General features: G+C 46.8%; 1 protein-coding gene across 1 annotated transcript; it reads right to left on the bottom strand.

Moving 5' to 3' along the window:
* Positions 1 to 1,782: 1,782 nt before the first annotated feature.
* ETV3 (ETS variant 3) lies at positions 1,783 to 13,714 on the bottom strand. The gene is made up of 4 exons (XM_026656301.1): positions 13,656 to 13,714; positions 12,363 to 12,600; positions 9,250 to 9,365; positions 1,783 to 6,130 (listed from the first exon to the last, which is right to left on the bottom strand). The coding sequence occupies exons 1-4, from the start codon at positions 13,699 to 13,701 to the stop codon at positions 4,932 to 4,934; spliced, it is 1,599 nt and encodes a 532-aa protein (XP_026512086.1). The 5' UTR covers positions 13,702 to 13,714; the 3' UTR covers positions 1,783 to 4,931.
* Between the last annotated feature and the right edge of the window lie 1,250 nt (positions 13,715 to 14,964).

The following is a 14,964-nucleotide window of genomic DNA, read 5'->3' as shown; positions in this document are numbered from 1 at the left end:
TAATTACGACAAGACGATGGGAAGACTGCACTCAAGATGAATTCCTGCCATGGAGCCAACTGCCTTTGGCACCTCTTCAGCCTCGCTCAGAGAGAGCGAGCAGGTTAAAATAGGACATTGGCAACAAACTGCACAATTCCAAAATCAGAGGAGTTCCAGTATACGAATGGCGCCAAAACTTAACTCACCACATGCATTCCGAGAGAAGCCGCCACCTGTACAGTTTGGACAGTAGCCAGTCACTGGAAATTCAGGTTTGAGTTTGCTCGCCAGCTAGGAGAGAGGGGGGGAGCTGAAACACGCCACTGAGGTCACACACTTGAGTTCTCTGGAGAGGGGGGAAAATAGATACAGGGCAAACTCATTCTGCTGGAGGACATGAGGAGCATCATCAATATGACCAGCCAGAACGCACTGTGCATCTCCACAAAGGAATGTTCAGAATGACCTGGAAAAAACATACAACGTGCTGGTGTCGGCTGTGAGGAGCAGGACGCAGTTTAGGGCAAACCAGAGGAACCACAAGAAGCAGAGCACGCAGCTGCCGGATTACAAAGCTGCATGCGTACCAAGGAGAGAGTAGTCATGGTGACAGTCAGAAGAGGAGGCATATTCAAGGGTTTAAGGGAGCAATGACATGGCTACTGACAGTGCACGGTGGAGAAGGAAATACTGATCTCCATTAGCAGGAGGAGAAAGGAGGGGAGGGTTGTTAGAGAAATGCATGCGACAAGATTCTGTATGCAAGTGGCATTTAAGGAAGCCTGTAAAAATGGTCCTTGGCTAAGGCACAGGACAGGTAATCAGGACACCTGGGTATTACTCATGGCTCTGCCACACAACCACGGTCAATTCCCCCCCCCCCCCCCCGGTGCCTCAGTTTCACCATCCCTAAAATGCAGATAGTCCTACTGACCTTTTGTAAGAGAACTTTTCCTCTGCAGGTCTCAAAGTGCTATATAACAGCTAGGCATCAGAGTGCCGAGTTCGGTCTTGTGGTTAAAACAATCAACTTGGAAGATCTGGATTCAGTTTTCAGTTCTGCTGGAGACTTCTTATAAGACAACGGTTGAATCACTTAATCTATTTGCTTCCCACCTTGTAAAATGTGGATGATTCTTCCCCATATCTCACCATGCATGTGAGCATCCATGCATTAGCGTGTCTGAGGCATGAAGATACTCTGCTAACGGGCACCATAGAGACAGACAATCAGACAAAGCACAAATAAACTAAAAAAAACTTTGTTGACTTATTTAAAAGGTTTATTTAACTTTTTAATTTGAGGTAAAATACTTTTTTTTTCTTTCAACTTCCATAACAAAATACAGAGCTATCAGATACCCCTGGAAAAAAATATGTATATTATACATATATTTCTATAACATTACATCATATATATATATAATATATATATGCAAACTTTGAAGACTTTATAGAAAGTGGGACAGCTAAAGGCACTGCACAATGGAGTATTTAAAGACTACTTTACATTTTTATGTACATATACACACACTTAATTCTGCTTTCAGTGGACAGCTAGCTCAAGCTAACAGAGTCAGATGTGTATGCATCCATATTAATCCCTGCTGAATCAACTCTAATGAAGTCAAAGATCATGCCTCACGAAAAGTGAATTTTTTTAAAAAAAAACTTTCTACCAGTAAATACTTTTTCTCCTTAAAAACACACTAAAATTTAACAGTTTTTTTTTTTAAACAATCTGATTAAAAATATTTCAAACCAAGAGAAGAAATCCTTTTTAAAACCCACCAGGAACCATAAGAGGAAAAAAAAAGAAAAAAGTTACTTTAAAAAATAAACACATAATTATAGAATAAATAAAAAAATAAGACAACCAAGCAATGGGTTTAACCTGTCTTGTAGGTGAAGACAGTGACAGCTTGTCACGAGGGTTTTAATGCTTCGAGAGGAGGCCATTCCTTTCTCTTCACCCACACAGTATTGTAGAGAGGTTAAATTCCCTATGTGGAGCAGGGCAGTATTAGCCAAATACCACCCCCAGCTAGTATAGCCTTGCAAAACCCAACTCGCCCTTCCCTGGGGGATGTGAGGAATAATTTTCATTACTGAGCAGACTGACCCCCAGGGTTTGACAATTTTGCAACACTGAGGGGAGATGCTCGGCTAACATTCCCAACCTCATGCTTTGCCCTGACAATTCTCCCCCCCCCAAACCTCAGATTACAGCTGGTTGTCTCATTAAAGTTCCTTTCCTACAGATTCTCTATGGCTAAACAAAGCGAAAATGGTTTAAAACATTAACATGCTCTTGATTAGTTAATACAGGTGGACGCTGAGATTTCAACCATTTAAACTTTAAAAGTTTAAATATTTGGCACACTGGAATATATATATATTTTATTTAAAATGTATTTATAAGCTTCCTCCTTTAAGCTGCTGCTAGGCAATGTTAAGTTTGGTCAGGAGGAACACCTTTGCAAAGAGGTGTCTTCCTGAGCCAGCTAGGGAACAGGGGAACGCTGCCTAACGGGCTTTGCCGCCCCCTCCTCCAAAGCTGAATACATCACCCCAACGCCGATGCACCCGGCGTTCACTGGTCCATTGTCCTGAGAACCTGAGTCCTTTATCCCTGAACTTGGAGATCCCAGTTTGCAGTGCAATGACAATCGACCCTCCCACCCCCAACCCAAACCGATTGCAAACTTTTAAAGCCAAATGACATTTTAAATGTAGTTTTAACTTTCATTTGGAAAAAGAAGCGTGAAACGGGTGATTTTATTCCCCCTCAAACGGGAGCAGCATCCCTTGATTCTGGCACTTGGGTATGACGGGGCTGAAGATATGCATTACTGATTCGAAAGGCCTCGAGTTTCTATTCCTGAGTTCATACTGACATCTGCTGGCCCACTCTTCGGGAAAGGGATGTTCCGAAAGCCAGGGACGCCTTTCCCTTTCCCCCCATGCTCACTTCCAAATTTGGAGGTAAACCTCGATGCTGAAAAGGCAACCCTGTGGGGGAAGGATTACGGCCAAGAACTGGGAGCGAGGAAGTCCGTGGGTTCTAATGCAGCGTGCACAGATCAGGCAGCTGGGAAAGAAGCGGGAACTGCCCCACGGCACAGATGCTGCAACTAAGCGGAGCTGCCCCAGTAAAGAGCTCAGAACCCCTTCCCCGCCCCCTGGTTTACACACGTTTCTGCCAGTGCCTCTCAGGCAGTAGTTACCAAACAGAGCAGTTCGACTAAGAATGCTCCTCGTACTTTGTACAGTATTCTGCTTAGGCAGGGCCTTACTGTCAGGTTTTCAACTCCAGGCTGCGCAGGCAAACTTCCCTCTTAACCATGTAGACCAGGTTTATATTTGCGTAATAGCGTATGCAAGTCATACTCTGCGCACACATACTGTCCCTGCCCCTCACAACAGTTGCTAAGCTCTCTATTAAAGTAGCTTGCCTGCTCAAAACTGTTTTCCTAGACGTGCATGAACAAACGACAACACTGTAGATACGACTTTATCCCTGCCAAGATCAATCGTTCAAGTTCCTTTCAAGGAATCATTAGAAATTAGTCCCAATGCAACAGGAAAGAATCACATTCCTCGGTGTAATCCGAAGCCCAGGCCAATTAGTCTAATGAGAAACATAGCTATCCAGGGAACCAGCAGGTTTATCGCAAATAATGTGGCAAGATTTACAAAGCAAGGTCTGAGTAGCCGCCACCACCACCACTCACCAAACTGCTGGCATACTCTACAGCACCAGCTTGCCCTCTAAAATTCACCTCTCTTGCCCCCACTGGAACATTGTCTTCAATGCCACCCTGCCCTGTTCCTGTCCCTCCACGCAATCCTTTATATCCGCACCCATCGCAGTCAATCTAAACAACGTTTTCCTTCCAATGGTATTAAAAGTGAGACAGACCCCCAATACCAAATGGAAACCCAACCTCGGTCAAGATGATCCAGCTGTTATACAAGCTTCTTCGGTCAACAGACCCTGATCACGTAAAGTGTATCTATGTACTTAAGGCATGACTCAAAGTGATAGGGGAACCAAACAATAAAGGGAGTAGATTTAACAAAGCTCTCATTCCTTTTCCATGAACTCACCACAATCAAATTAGAGGGTTAATCTTCCAATCACTTCCCCACCCCACCCATACTATTAGAAAGAAGAAGAAAAAACCTAGGGTACATTTTAATGCATTCTATTAAAGGCATTAGGTTATTTTTCCCACTCCACTACTCCCTTCCCTGAAAGATTTTACAATTGCTCATGGCTTTTTCAATATTTCAAGAAGGCTGAAAGAACGACCATTGCGTCTTCAAGTCCTAATGAGAGTTGTTTGTCAGAAATACAGCTTGACTCAAAAACCACCGACTGCTGAGTTTTCAGCAGCTTCCTCCTACTGACGCCAAGCTGTTTTGGTTTTTTGTGTTTGTCTTTCTGCAATCTCTGTTTCAATTTAAAGACAGTGCAACATTCCCGTCCGCCAAACCCGCTGAAAAGCGCGACAGCTCGTGATGCCGACAAAAAAAAAAAAAAAAAAAATCGCATCTCCGATCGAACTGTTTAGGAAATCTTTTTCCACTGCCGCACCCGACGCCATCAAAAGAAACTACAGTCAGAGTCTTGCTTCTATAAATACTAGAGAATATAAAGTAGATTATGTCTGGAGTTCATAAGCCTCACTGGAGACTGTGGCTTGGTCTTTCTGGAGTTTGCGTAAGGCCTTGACCTCACGCACAGAAGAGGTTAGCGCCTCCCTCTCCTAACCAGGACAAGCAGAGTCTCACCTTCGATTCAACAAATTAAAAACAACACAAAAAACCAAAGTCCTAGTCCCTAGAATTATCAAACCATTCTAGTCCCCCGCCCCCACCGCAACATTGCTACATAAATACATGGATTCTAATACAAACGGACTGTAGCGCTTTCCAGTTAGTTCCTAGGTGTCCGATGCAGCAGTGGCTGTCACTGCCTTGGGTGGTGGGACGAGGTGCGAGGCACCCAGCACGCCGTTCCAGTGCACCTTCCCGTTCTGGTGCTCCTCTGGGGCTTCCGCCTGCCGGTCACCGTTCCAACGACGTTTCAGACGCAGTTTTGGTGGCATCAGGGCATCCTCTCTCTTTTCCTGCGCCCCTGTGTCTCCCACTGGCTCTCTGGATGGCTTCTCTCCACCTCCTTCCCCTTGCCCCTGGGATTCTTCAGTGGGGAAGTTTATTCGGGGAGGTGCTGGTGGTGCAGAGGGCCAGGACGGGGCAGCTGGCCTGGCAAATACAGCCCCTCTCTCTCCTTCCAGGCTGGTGTTTGGCATTACCATGCCAGGCCCTTCCTCCTCCTCCTCCCTGTTGTCCTTCCCTTTGGCTGGTGGCTCTTCATTCTCAAGCTCCTTGTCCGCTATGGGCTCAACCTTAACCCTGGGCGAAGCAGGAGCCAGCGGGGGGGCAGTCGCCTCTTCAGTGCTTTCCCGTCTCTCTCTGTTCTTACGCCCCACAGGTGGAGGCTGTAGCTTGATCGGGAACTGGGGCTGCTCTTCGGGATGCATCTGGCACTGTAGTGGTGGGACCATGAGCCCCGGATAGCGGGGGAAAGTCCGCGGGCTCAGGTGGTAGTTGAAGACCGAGCAGGCTTGTGAATGCAGGTAGTGTTTCATTTCCTCGGGGTTGAAAGAGAAGCAGCTGCTACCTGTGAAGGGGCTGAGACCCGGCGAGGGGCTGTAGGAGAAGAGGGTTGGAGTCAGAGACAAGGCAGGCGAGATTGGGACATTTAAGACCCCACCGCGTCCTGGAAGAGGGGACACGGCAAAAGGACTGTGAGGATCCGGGTAGATCCCAGGCCTCGTGAAGAGAGGCAGCATGACCTCCGGCTTGCGCTTCGGGTTATTCATGCTCCCAGGGCCCACGGCATTCCGAGAAGCCATGAGATCCACGCCACGCCGCCAGTCTGAGGAGACATCCTCCAACTCCGGCACGTCAGGCTTCCTGTCGCCGCTGTCGTTCAGAGGCTCCTGGCTGGCTGGCCCCAGGGATCCACCGGAGAACCGGCTGGGCTGGGCGTCCTCGGTGGGAGAGTGGCTGTCCAAGGGTGGGAAATGGAAGCGGGACGAAGCGGTGGGGACGGGTGGGGCACTCTGTGGGACGACACCTGTGCAAGGGAGAGAATGAGAAAGGAGGGTTAGGAACCCACGTGGCCAGGGAGGAAAGTAATATAATAATAAATAATAATATTGAGATATACCTATCTCATAGAACTGGAAGGGACCTCGAAAGGTCATCGAGTCCAGCCCCCTGCCTTCACTAGCAGGACCAAGTACTGATTTTTGCCCCAGATCCCTAAGTGGCCCCCTCAAGGACTGAACTCACAACCCTGGGTTTAGCAGGCCAGTGCTCAAACCACTGAGCTATCCCTCCCCCCGCCATGAGCGTACAGTGTCACGTGTAAGAGCTTCAAGGCTGGGGCGGCACCTGGAGATACTTAAAAACGTAACACAAAAGCACCACATATGCTCAGCAGTGTAATAGGTGATCGGCTGGGAGCAGCCTTAGAAACCTGCTCTTTATTCCCCTCGTCTCCACTGTCAACTAATTGGTGATTTTCAGATCCAAACACGGTTCCCCTGCCCCTTCTGTCTCTCTCGAGGTCTCCTTCGCTCTCCTGTTTAACTGAGAGGCTTTTTGAGGAGGCAGCGTGCACGACAGACGTTACGCAATACAGCTTTACTGAAGCCACTACACACACCGCTGATAAAGCTCCAATTCTCACGACGGGACTTCAAAACCCACCCGTTTGTGCTTTTCCAGAACGGAAGAGATTTGATCTCAGACGATTTCCCCAGTAATATTGCTACTCAAACAGGTTCCTTTTGCCCACCATTTCAGACAACTCCCATCTGAAGGCTCGAGAAGACCCTTGTGCTTAATATTTGCTATTGCTAACAGAAGTCTGATTAATGCAGTTTTGTGCCTGCTCTCACCTCAGACACAAAGAGACCCAAGCACCTCTACCCAGGAAAGTGCACACAACAGAGAGGAGAGAGGGGGAAATCTGATTCCAGTGCCCCAAACAGGTTTAATATCCCAACCCCCACCCCCAGCCAGGAGGAAAGAAAACAGGTTGTAATTAGACAGATGCATTCCAATTCTCCAAACTATATTTTTTTTTTAAATGCATGCCCCAGGGACAGGAGGGAGTGGCGGCAAACAGGAGCAGTAGTGAGCAATGTTGGGGTGGAACTGCTCAGACTTGTTGCTGTCGTAATTATAGATCTGCAGTGCAGCTCCACGCTACATTTTATATCCCTCATGCTTGGGTTCAGGGCACCTGGAAAATACATTTCTTCCCTACACGCGACACTTCTCACATGGGGGAAGCACCTCTACTTCAGTGGCGATTTCTACTCCTCCATTGGCTCCTACCCCAGGGTGGATGTTTTCTTAAAGGACAGGCTCTTTGAAACCACAGTTCTGGACTTTCATAGTTGAGGCTGCCAAATGAGGAGTTAGACGCACAGTGGTTGCACTGCCAGGATCTAGCTAGGTATTTATGAAAGTGCCCCAGTCATCATGGTAGCTAAGCACAAAGTACAACAGTAAGGATAACAAACATCTCTCTCTCAGACTATCATCCCCCGCTTTGAATAGCAGCCACCACTCAGTCTCCACAAACACGATCCCCTTTTCTTTGTTAGGTTGATCTTCAGCCATTCGTCAGGCCTTCTTGATGAGGTGAGGCCGGCACGGCGCTCTGAACGTGGCCAGGCGAGGGTCCCTTCTGATCCAACTTCTTGCGGCATTGAGTTCTGCAGTTTAGGCCCCAAACGTAATGGCCCCCAGAAGCGTCCCACTGATCATGTTCAACATGATCCTCCCTGATGAGCGTGGGGGCTGTTTAGGTATGCAGGCGCCATTCTACACCCACCAATGGCACTCTCATCCTTCAACATTAGAATGCATTCTTTCCTGGGGTCGTGCGCTCCCTATGATTCCCGGGTTAGCCCTCAATCGTATGAGGATCTTAGATTCCACCGCAAAACCCACCAGAGTGGAACTCAAGACGGATGGACCCTCTAACATAATTGCCGCATTAATGCTGGCATTAGCCCAGACCCTGGTGTGGAACTTATACTCAGGAATTATTGACTCAAAGACAAGAGACTCAATGCCCCAAACATCCTAATGGCCAAAACTGAAGCTTCCTGTCTAAGCACCTTGTGGCTGTCCTGTTAAACCATTGTGGATTTGGGTCACCACAAGAGTTCAGGAACTCCCGTGACTCACAAGTCAGTCAAAACCTACCACTGGAAGCTGCTCTGAGGTGCACTTGATAGCAAATTCTCCTGAAAGCCAGAGCAATTTAGCCAAGAATTGTTCTGCTTGACACAAAAGGGGCAGGAACAAAGCAATCAAGGACTGCTGTCAGCATAAGAGCTGGTTTAACTGCTCTTCAGGAGAGCAGGGAGTTCTTTATCGCTGTCTTTAGGCTGTGAACATTTTGATAACATTTACATGCAGCCAGTCCCGGAGACCTCTGGACATCGTAACAGGAAAGGTCACATTTATACGGCACCATAAACGTACAGGGTGCTTTGCAAGCACGTACGACAAGGTCCCTGCAATAGAACTGAAACCTTCTATTATCAGAAGGACAAGACACTCCAATAAAACTGCGAGCGAAGCAAATCCCCAACATCCAATAAAGACAACCAACCAAGGCTACATAGAAAGCCGACATGCCTCGAGCTTGCCTTAAAGGAGGGGTCCCAAACGCGGTGCCCGAGGGTGCCATGGGGCCCGCCGGGGTGTCTAAGTGCGCCCGCGTACTGGCCAGCGGATGAGCATCCGCTGAAATGCCGCCGGCAAGCAGCAGCATCCAGAGGCAACGCCTACTGACATTGCTGCCTGTCGGCGGCATTTCGGCGGATGCTCGTCTGCCGCCACGGTCCTCCGTGGCTCGTCGTCTGGCACCCGCCAGACGAAAAAGGTTGGGGACCACTGCCTTAAAGGCTGCCACGGGAGGGCAAACGGAGGGGAAGTGCACTCCAGTTTAAGTATCATCATAGTACTGACATTCCCACCATATTAGCACTGATTGCTTGGAAGCGTGGACAAATGAGAGATTGTGGAAGGAATCTGTGCAGATCGCTGGGTGGGATTTTAGCTGCCTCCCTGCACTACAGGCATGTCACAGCATAAGCTCAGCATCCCATATGCTGCCAATCAACGCACATTGATTAGGATTTGACAGGAACCCCGTTTCCAGCTTACCATTGGGCCGTATGTTAATAAATGGATAGTTGGGCATCACCAGCTTGTTGAAGTTGAACTTGTAGGTAAACCTTTTCCCTTTTGTCTTGTGAAGAATCCTCTTGTTATAATAATATCTGTCAAAAAAAATGAAAACACTATCAAGAGCTCTGCCAGTCAGATCCAATACAGCTTAATGTCTATTGCTTAAGCCACTCTAAGGCTTGCCTTCCTTCTACTATGTCCAAGTTTCAACGGTCTACAAAGAAATAAAGCTACTCAGAGAAGAGTAAAATTAAGCACATGAAAATTGAGGCTGTTGTCAGGAAAAGTTTCCAAAGAAGAAGAATTCCTAGCTCGTCTATAGCTCTTTTCAGCCATTGGTCTCAAAGCACTTTGTGAAGGTTAGTATCATTATCCACTTTTTACAGATGAGGAAACAGACAAAGTGACTTGCCCAAGGTCACCCAGCAGGGCAGTGGCAGAGCTGGGAATAAAACCGTAGATCCCACTGCAGTGCTCTCTCTACTGGGCCTCCCAAATGGTGAGATCAGTGACACTGCCTCCCAACACAGGGCTTCCTAGACTGTGGTTCCCAGAGGACTTGCTGGCAGCCCAGAGAGCTGGCCGGGCACATGGTACTGGCTCGTCATTTCCAACTGCTAAATTCCATTAAAGATAGCGAAGTATGTTACTTTTCTATGGCTTCTATTCCACGTAAGCAGTAGCTGTAGTTGCCACAGGGATGTTAAAGGATTGAGAATGGGAAGGAACGTGTCCATAAAACAGTCTGGATTAAAGTAAAGCTCACGTTCTGAAAGCATATGGGAGCACCCACTCAATGGCGTCAGTGGAACTGCTGCCAAAAGTGTCACTGTGCTGTTGGAAGGTGAGGAGAGATGCCCTCAAAGGTCCTTTCCATCTCCAGCTTCTTGGATACTATAGGAGACACCATGGTCCGGGGTATGGGGCAATGGATGGGCAGTCAGAAGACCTGGATTCTGTCCCAAGCTCGACCACTGAATTGCCTGTGAGCTCGGGCGAGTGACTTCCCCTCCGTGGTCTGATTTACCCATCATTGTAGCAGGAACAGTAATACGTATCCTCTTTTGTCAAATCCTTTGATCACTGCTGCAAGTGAAGAGGAACTACAAATAGGCAGAGCTGCTATTCAGCTAGCCCAGCTTCAGCCACGAAATCCAAGTACTGCACGTCGGCGAGGAAATCAGCACCTCCCCCGGCCATCAACTCCAATGGGAACCCTACCTGCTTGCACCAGGGCTAACCTTGGTCCTCGGGCTGCCAGTGCCATGTCTACACTATGAGCTTGGGGTGAGAGTCCCAGCTTGCGCAGACATGCTCCAGCTCACATCAAGGTAGCACACTAAAAATTGTAGCGTAGCCACGGTAGCGGCGAGCGACGGCGTGGGTTAGCCGTCAAGTTCGCACCTGCGGGGTTAAGTGGGTTTGCACTCAGAACGGCTGCCTGTGCTACCATGGCTACATGACTGTTTTTAGCATGCTAGCCCGAGGAGAGCTAGTGCACGGCAACGCAAGCAGGAAATCACAACCCTAGCTCAAGTGTAGACCTAACCAGTACACCGAAATACCACACACGATTCACCCCCACACCCCTTGTTATTTAAAAATCTTGGTTGTCAGCACTTTGTGTTTGCACAGATGGCAAGAAACCAAGCAGCTGGAGTACAAGGAGGGGGTGGGAAGACAAAAGTTTCCTACTTGGGGTGGCTGCTTGTGCCAGCACTGCTGATTAATCTCACTCCAGTGAAGTTCTAAGTGCGATCGAGGAACCATGGCTGGATCAGACAGGTGGAGTTTTTTCCACTCCCATACATCAGCTGCAGTGTTGGTGTTATTCAATTTATTGTTTCCTTCCTGTTCCATTATGAGTCTGTTTTGTTTGCTTCCTTGTTTATCTTTGCCTGCCCTGCCCAGGAGAGATCAGAGGGCACGACAGCGAGGCTCATATTATTAGCGAGGTTGGTAACACCACCACGTCTCAGAACGGAGCGCAGTGTCATTTTTATAATGATAGATCTGACCAGGCTACATCTCCCCAGCCAACAGGACTGTGCCCATTTTGAGCTGACTCCTGCTTCAAACTACAGAGCAGAGATTGAAAAGCTCTTGAAGGGGGTAAATAAAACTGGTTTGCGTTCTGGTGAAGGTTACGCAGAGGGAAAGATTTCAAGAGCTAGGATTGAAGTTGGCAAGGAGAAAAGGTAACAGAACTTTACTAATAGATTCAGAAGTGCATAGTAAAAACTGATCACCACCACTAAACCGAATGACACGATTGGCCATATACCACCCTCTGTCTGGTGCACACTCCTCTGATGTCAGCAGCTCTTAGCAGATTAGAGCTGAATTTACTGCTGCAGCAGGTGCAGAAGAACACTGAGGGGGGCCAATGATGATTATTTATTATTTGTATTATTGTGGCACCTAGGGGGTCAGAGTCATAGACCAGGATGCCACTGCACTGTGACTTATGTTTATAGAGACAACCGCCAGGATAAAGATAAGGGAAATACAACTGTTGTAAAACAACTGATTGTGGGATCAAGAAGGAATCTTAATCCCATGTCTTCACCCTCTAATTCTGTACAAGTAGGAACTGGTCTTAAACAAGGGAGTTGCTTTCTCAGAAACTGTATCACTAACAGAATAATGGAATAAGCCAATGTTTTTTCCTGCAACACCTCTATTACTCAAGCAGGCATCAGAACCAGAGGAAGAGGAGAGACAGGAAAGCTCCCGAGAAGTAAATAATCCTGATTACAATGATCTTCAAATTATAAATGCAAATTTATGACATTATACCCCACAGTCGGGTAGAGGAAAAATATTCTGTTATGTCACAACCCTGTGGCCATTTCCTCCCCATGTCTGTCTAACCTTTTCCAAATACAACTGTATCAACTAACCAGATGGTCCCATAATTTTCCAAAGTTTAGGGGCAATTGCGCTGGGTATGTGTGTGTGTGTGTCTCAATTTCCATAATCAACTTTGTACATGAATCAGCCACATCTTCCAGCTATCCTTCTCTGGCAACCCCATTCTGACTATTTCACCCTCATCAACAATTGTTTTCAAGCATCCTTCCATTCACCTGAGGGCCCGGCTCAGCTTGTCGTAGTTCATTTGCGGTTTGCATTTCCTCCTGCCCCACAGACGCGCCACCTCGTCGGGGTCCTTGATCACAAACTCCCCATACTCGCCCTGCTGCCAGGCGATGACATGGCGGAACTCCTCCTTCTGCAGCAGCTCCAGGATGAAGTGCCAGAGCTGGATCTGACGGGAGCCGGGGCTCGATTCAGTTTTGTATGCCCACTCTGGGAAGTGATAGCCTTGAAGAGAACCCAAAGCAACAGAGTGAAATAATTAAAAGCCATTAAAACAAAAGAATACATAGCAAACTGGAGCTAGGAACAGAGCTCAGCAACTGTAAGGTCTTTAAAGCAGTGGCTGCTTTTCACTGTGTCTAGCAGAATGGGGCTGTGATTTTGGTTACGGTCTCTACACGCTACTATAGTATAAATAATAGGACTAGAACTCAAAAGGTCCTGTCCAGCAGTTCTCTTGCTGTAACAATGCAATACTGCCTCCCTAGAGAAGAAAATGTGAAAAATCAACATTGTGAAACCAAACAGAAGCAAGACCTAAAGATAAAAAAAGACATTAGAAGAACAAGAAAGAATGAAAAGGGATCTTTACACACCCGACATCTTGGCCATATTTTTGAACTTGGGTGTCTAAAATCAGGCACCTAAATCCATATTTAGGCATCTGAACAAGAGGCCTGATTTTTAGAGGTTTTCATCGAATCCAGTCACCTGCCCAGCCTCTAAGAGCAAATCTTAGTCTACACCGCTTTCAGCCATGCTGACAGGTGCTTATGAATGACTGTCAAGTTTAGCTGTGCCAGAACAGTTTTCCAGCATAACTATTGGTGCAGGGTTTCCCAGATCATTGTGGACAGGGTGGTTTGGGGTTTTTCTGAGAACTATGCTAAGCCAAACTGTCTTACGGACGGATGACATCTGTGTTACCTCTATATCAGACAGTAATTGGGTATGAAAATACTTACAAGGCATAGTGGGGCATGAACCAAGGTCAGAGATCACAAACCCTGCATGCAAAACATCCATAGGAAAATGTTTTAACCCAGTAACTGCTCTGCGTGATTCTAAATCCAAAACTCACAGGACTTCAGACCTCACCTATACCGTAATTCCAGAGCTGTTTGATATTAACGTTGATGGCCTGATTCCCATCCACACACAGCTCTGACAAAGGGGCCTTTACAATGTCAGAACCACGTAAAGGGTTCTCAATGTAAAGGAAAATCAGGCTTTTAAGAGTTCTCACTGTGCAGAGTCTCACATTATACACACTTCCTTACCTCCTGCTCCTTCTGGCTTATCCACAATGCTGCAGCCTGCTTTCATTTTCTCCCTCCTGCTGACTGTGAAATAAAAGGAAATAAGCAACAACTATATCAATATGCAATTATTACCCACAGGACTTTGAATCTTGTTCCTTCCTGTATAAAGCTCCTTTAGACAAAGTAGCCACCCCCAACCGATAATACTCCCAACTCCAAGAGATGGTACCCAGGGTTTCATTGCTATTAGCAGCCGTAATTACTAGAGTACCTGACTTAAAACCACACCATGTAAACCCAGCATTTAATATCTGCTTCCCTCCTGACCTGCCACTGAAATGTAAAAATGAAACACTACAGCAAGACGGGACCATGAGACAGACAAAACAAGCCAAACAGTTTGTCTTCTGTTACTAGACAGGCCTGAGTGCCAAAATACACAAGCTGCTGAGCTCACCCAGATGTACCAGCAAGAGGGAAAAAATATCCAAACATCTGAATTCCGCTCAAGAATGCACATCTGATTTTGATTTCTTTAGGTCAATTAACCCTGTGTTAAGCACTACCTGCGTGTGCTTTGCCTGATCACACAGAGCGAAGCCAAGATGTAGGCATTTCATGTTCCCAAGAATATTCTGAGGTACAGGACGTAAATACACAAGATCCTACTACCCATGGCATTATTCAAGCAAAGAAACATCAAAAAGCACTGCAACGGTCCAGTAGCGGGGGGCGGGAGGGAAGGAATGTGCATCTCTATGCAAGTTGGAAGATAAGTGGGGGCCATAACTAGCCCTAGATGTGTCTACACAGTCCCTTGCGAACAGTATCCACCATCAAGACTGTGGAAACTAAATCCAGTTTAAACCTTGTTTCAGCCCTTCTTAGGGATGACTGATCATTTGGTTAAAGATTTATACTTCCTCAATGAAGTTTCCTGTTAAGATCTATGTTTAGAAACGGTAAAGCTAAGGAAAGTAGGGGAATGGAGGTAGGTGAGAATAAAGTGTTGCCCTCTAGAAAAGGAAGAATCAGTCGGTTTCTTTCTTCTACAATAAGTTTAAAAAAAAAAAAACACATTGTTCCCTATAGTCTAAATTTCCAGCAGGTAAATAATGATTGGAATTGGCAGGGTTAAAGAATTCATCAGTATTTAATTTATGCACATAACCCTGTCTGCTGGGGGTTATTATGGGTGCAACACCATTTTGGGGGGAGGTATCCTATATCCTAATATTTGAACAACCATGTTCAATTTCTATGGAACCTTCCTTTGGGGACCTTGAAACATTTATAATGCACCCAAACCTCCCCACTGCCACCGTGG

The sequence above is a fragment of the Terrapene carolina genome, unplaced genomic scaffold, assembly GCF_002925995.2.
Source record: "Terrapene carolina triunguis isolate 2854851 unplaced genomic scaffold, T_m_triunguis-2.0 Scaffold227, whole genome shotgun sequence".
NCBI lineage: Eukaryota > Metazoa > Chordata > Testudines > Emydidae > Terrapene > Terrapene triunguis.
The sequence above is the reverse complement of the archived record's forward strand: the minus strand, read 5'-3'. Positions and strand labels throughout refer to the sequence as shown.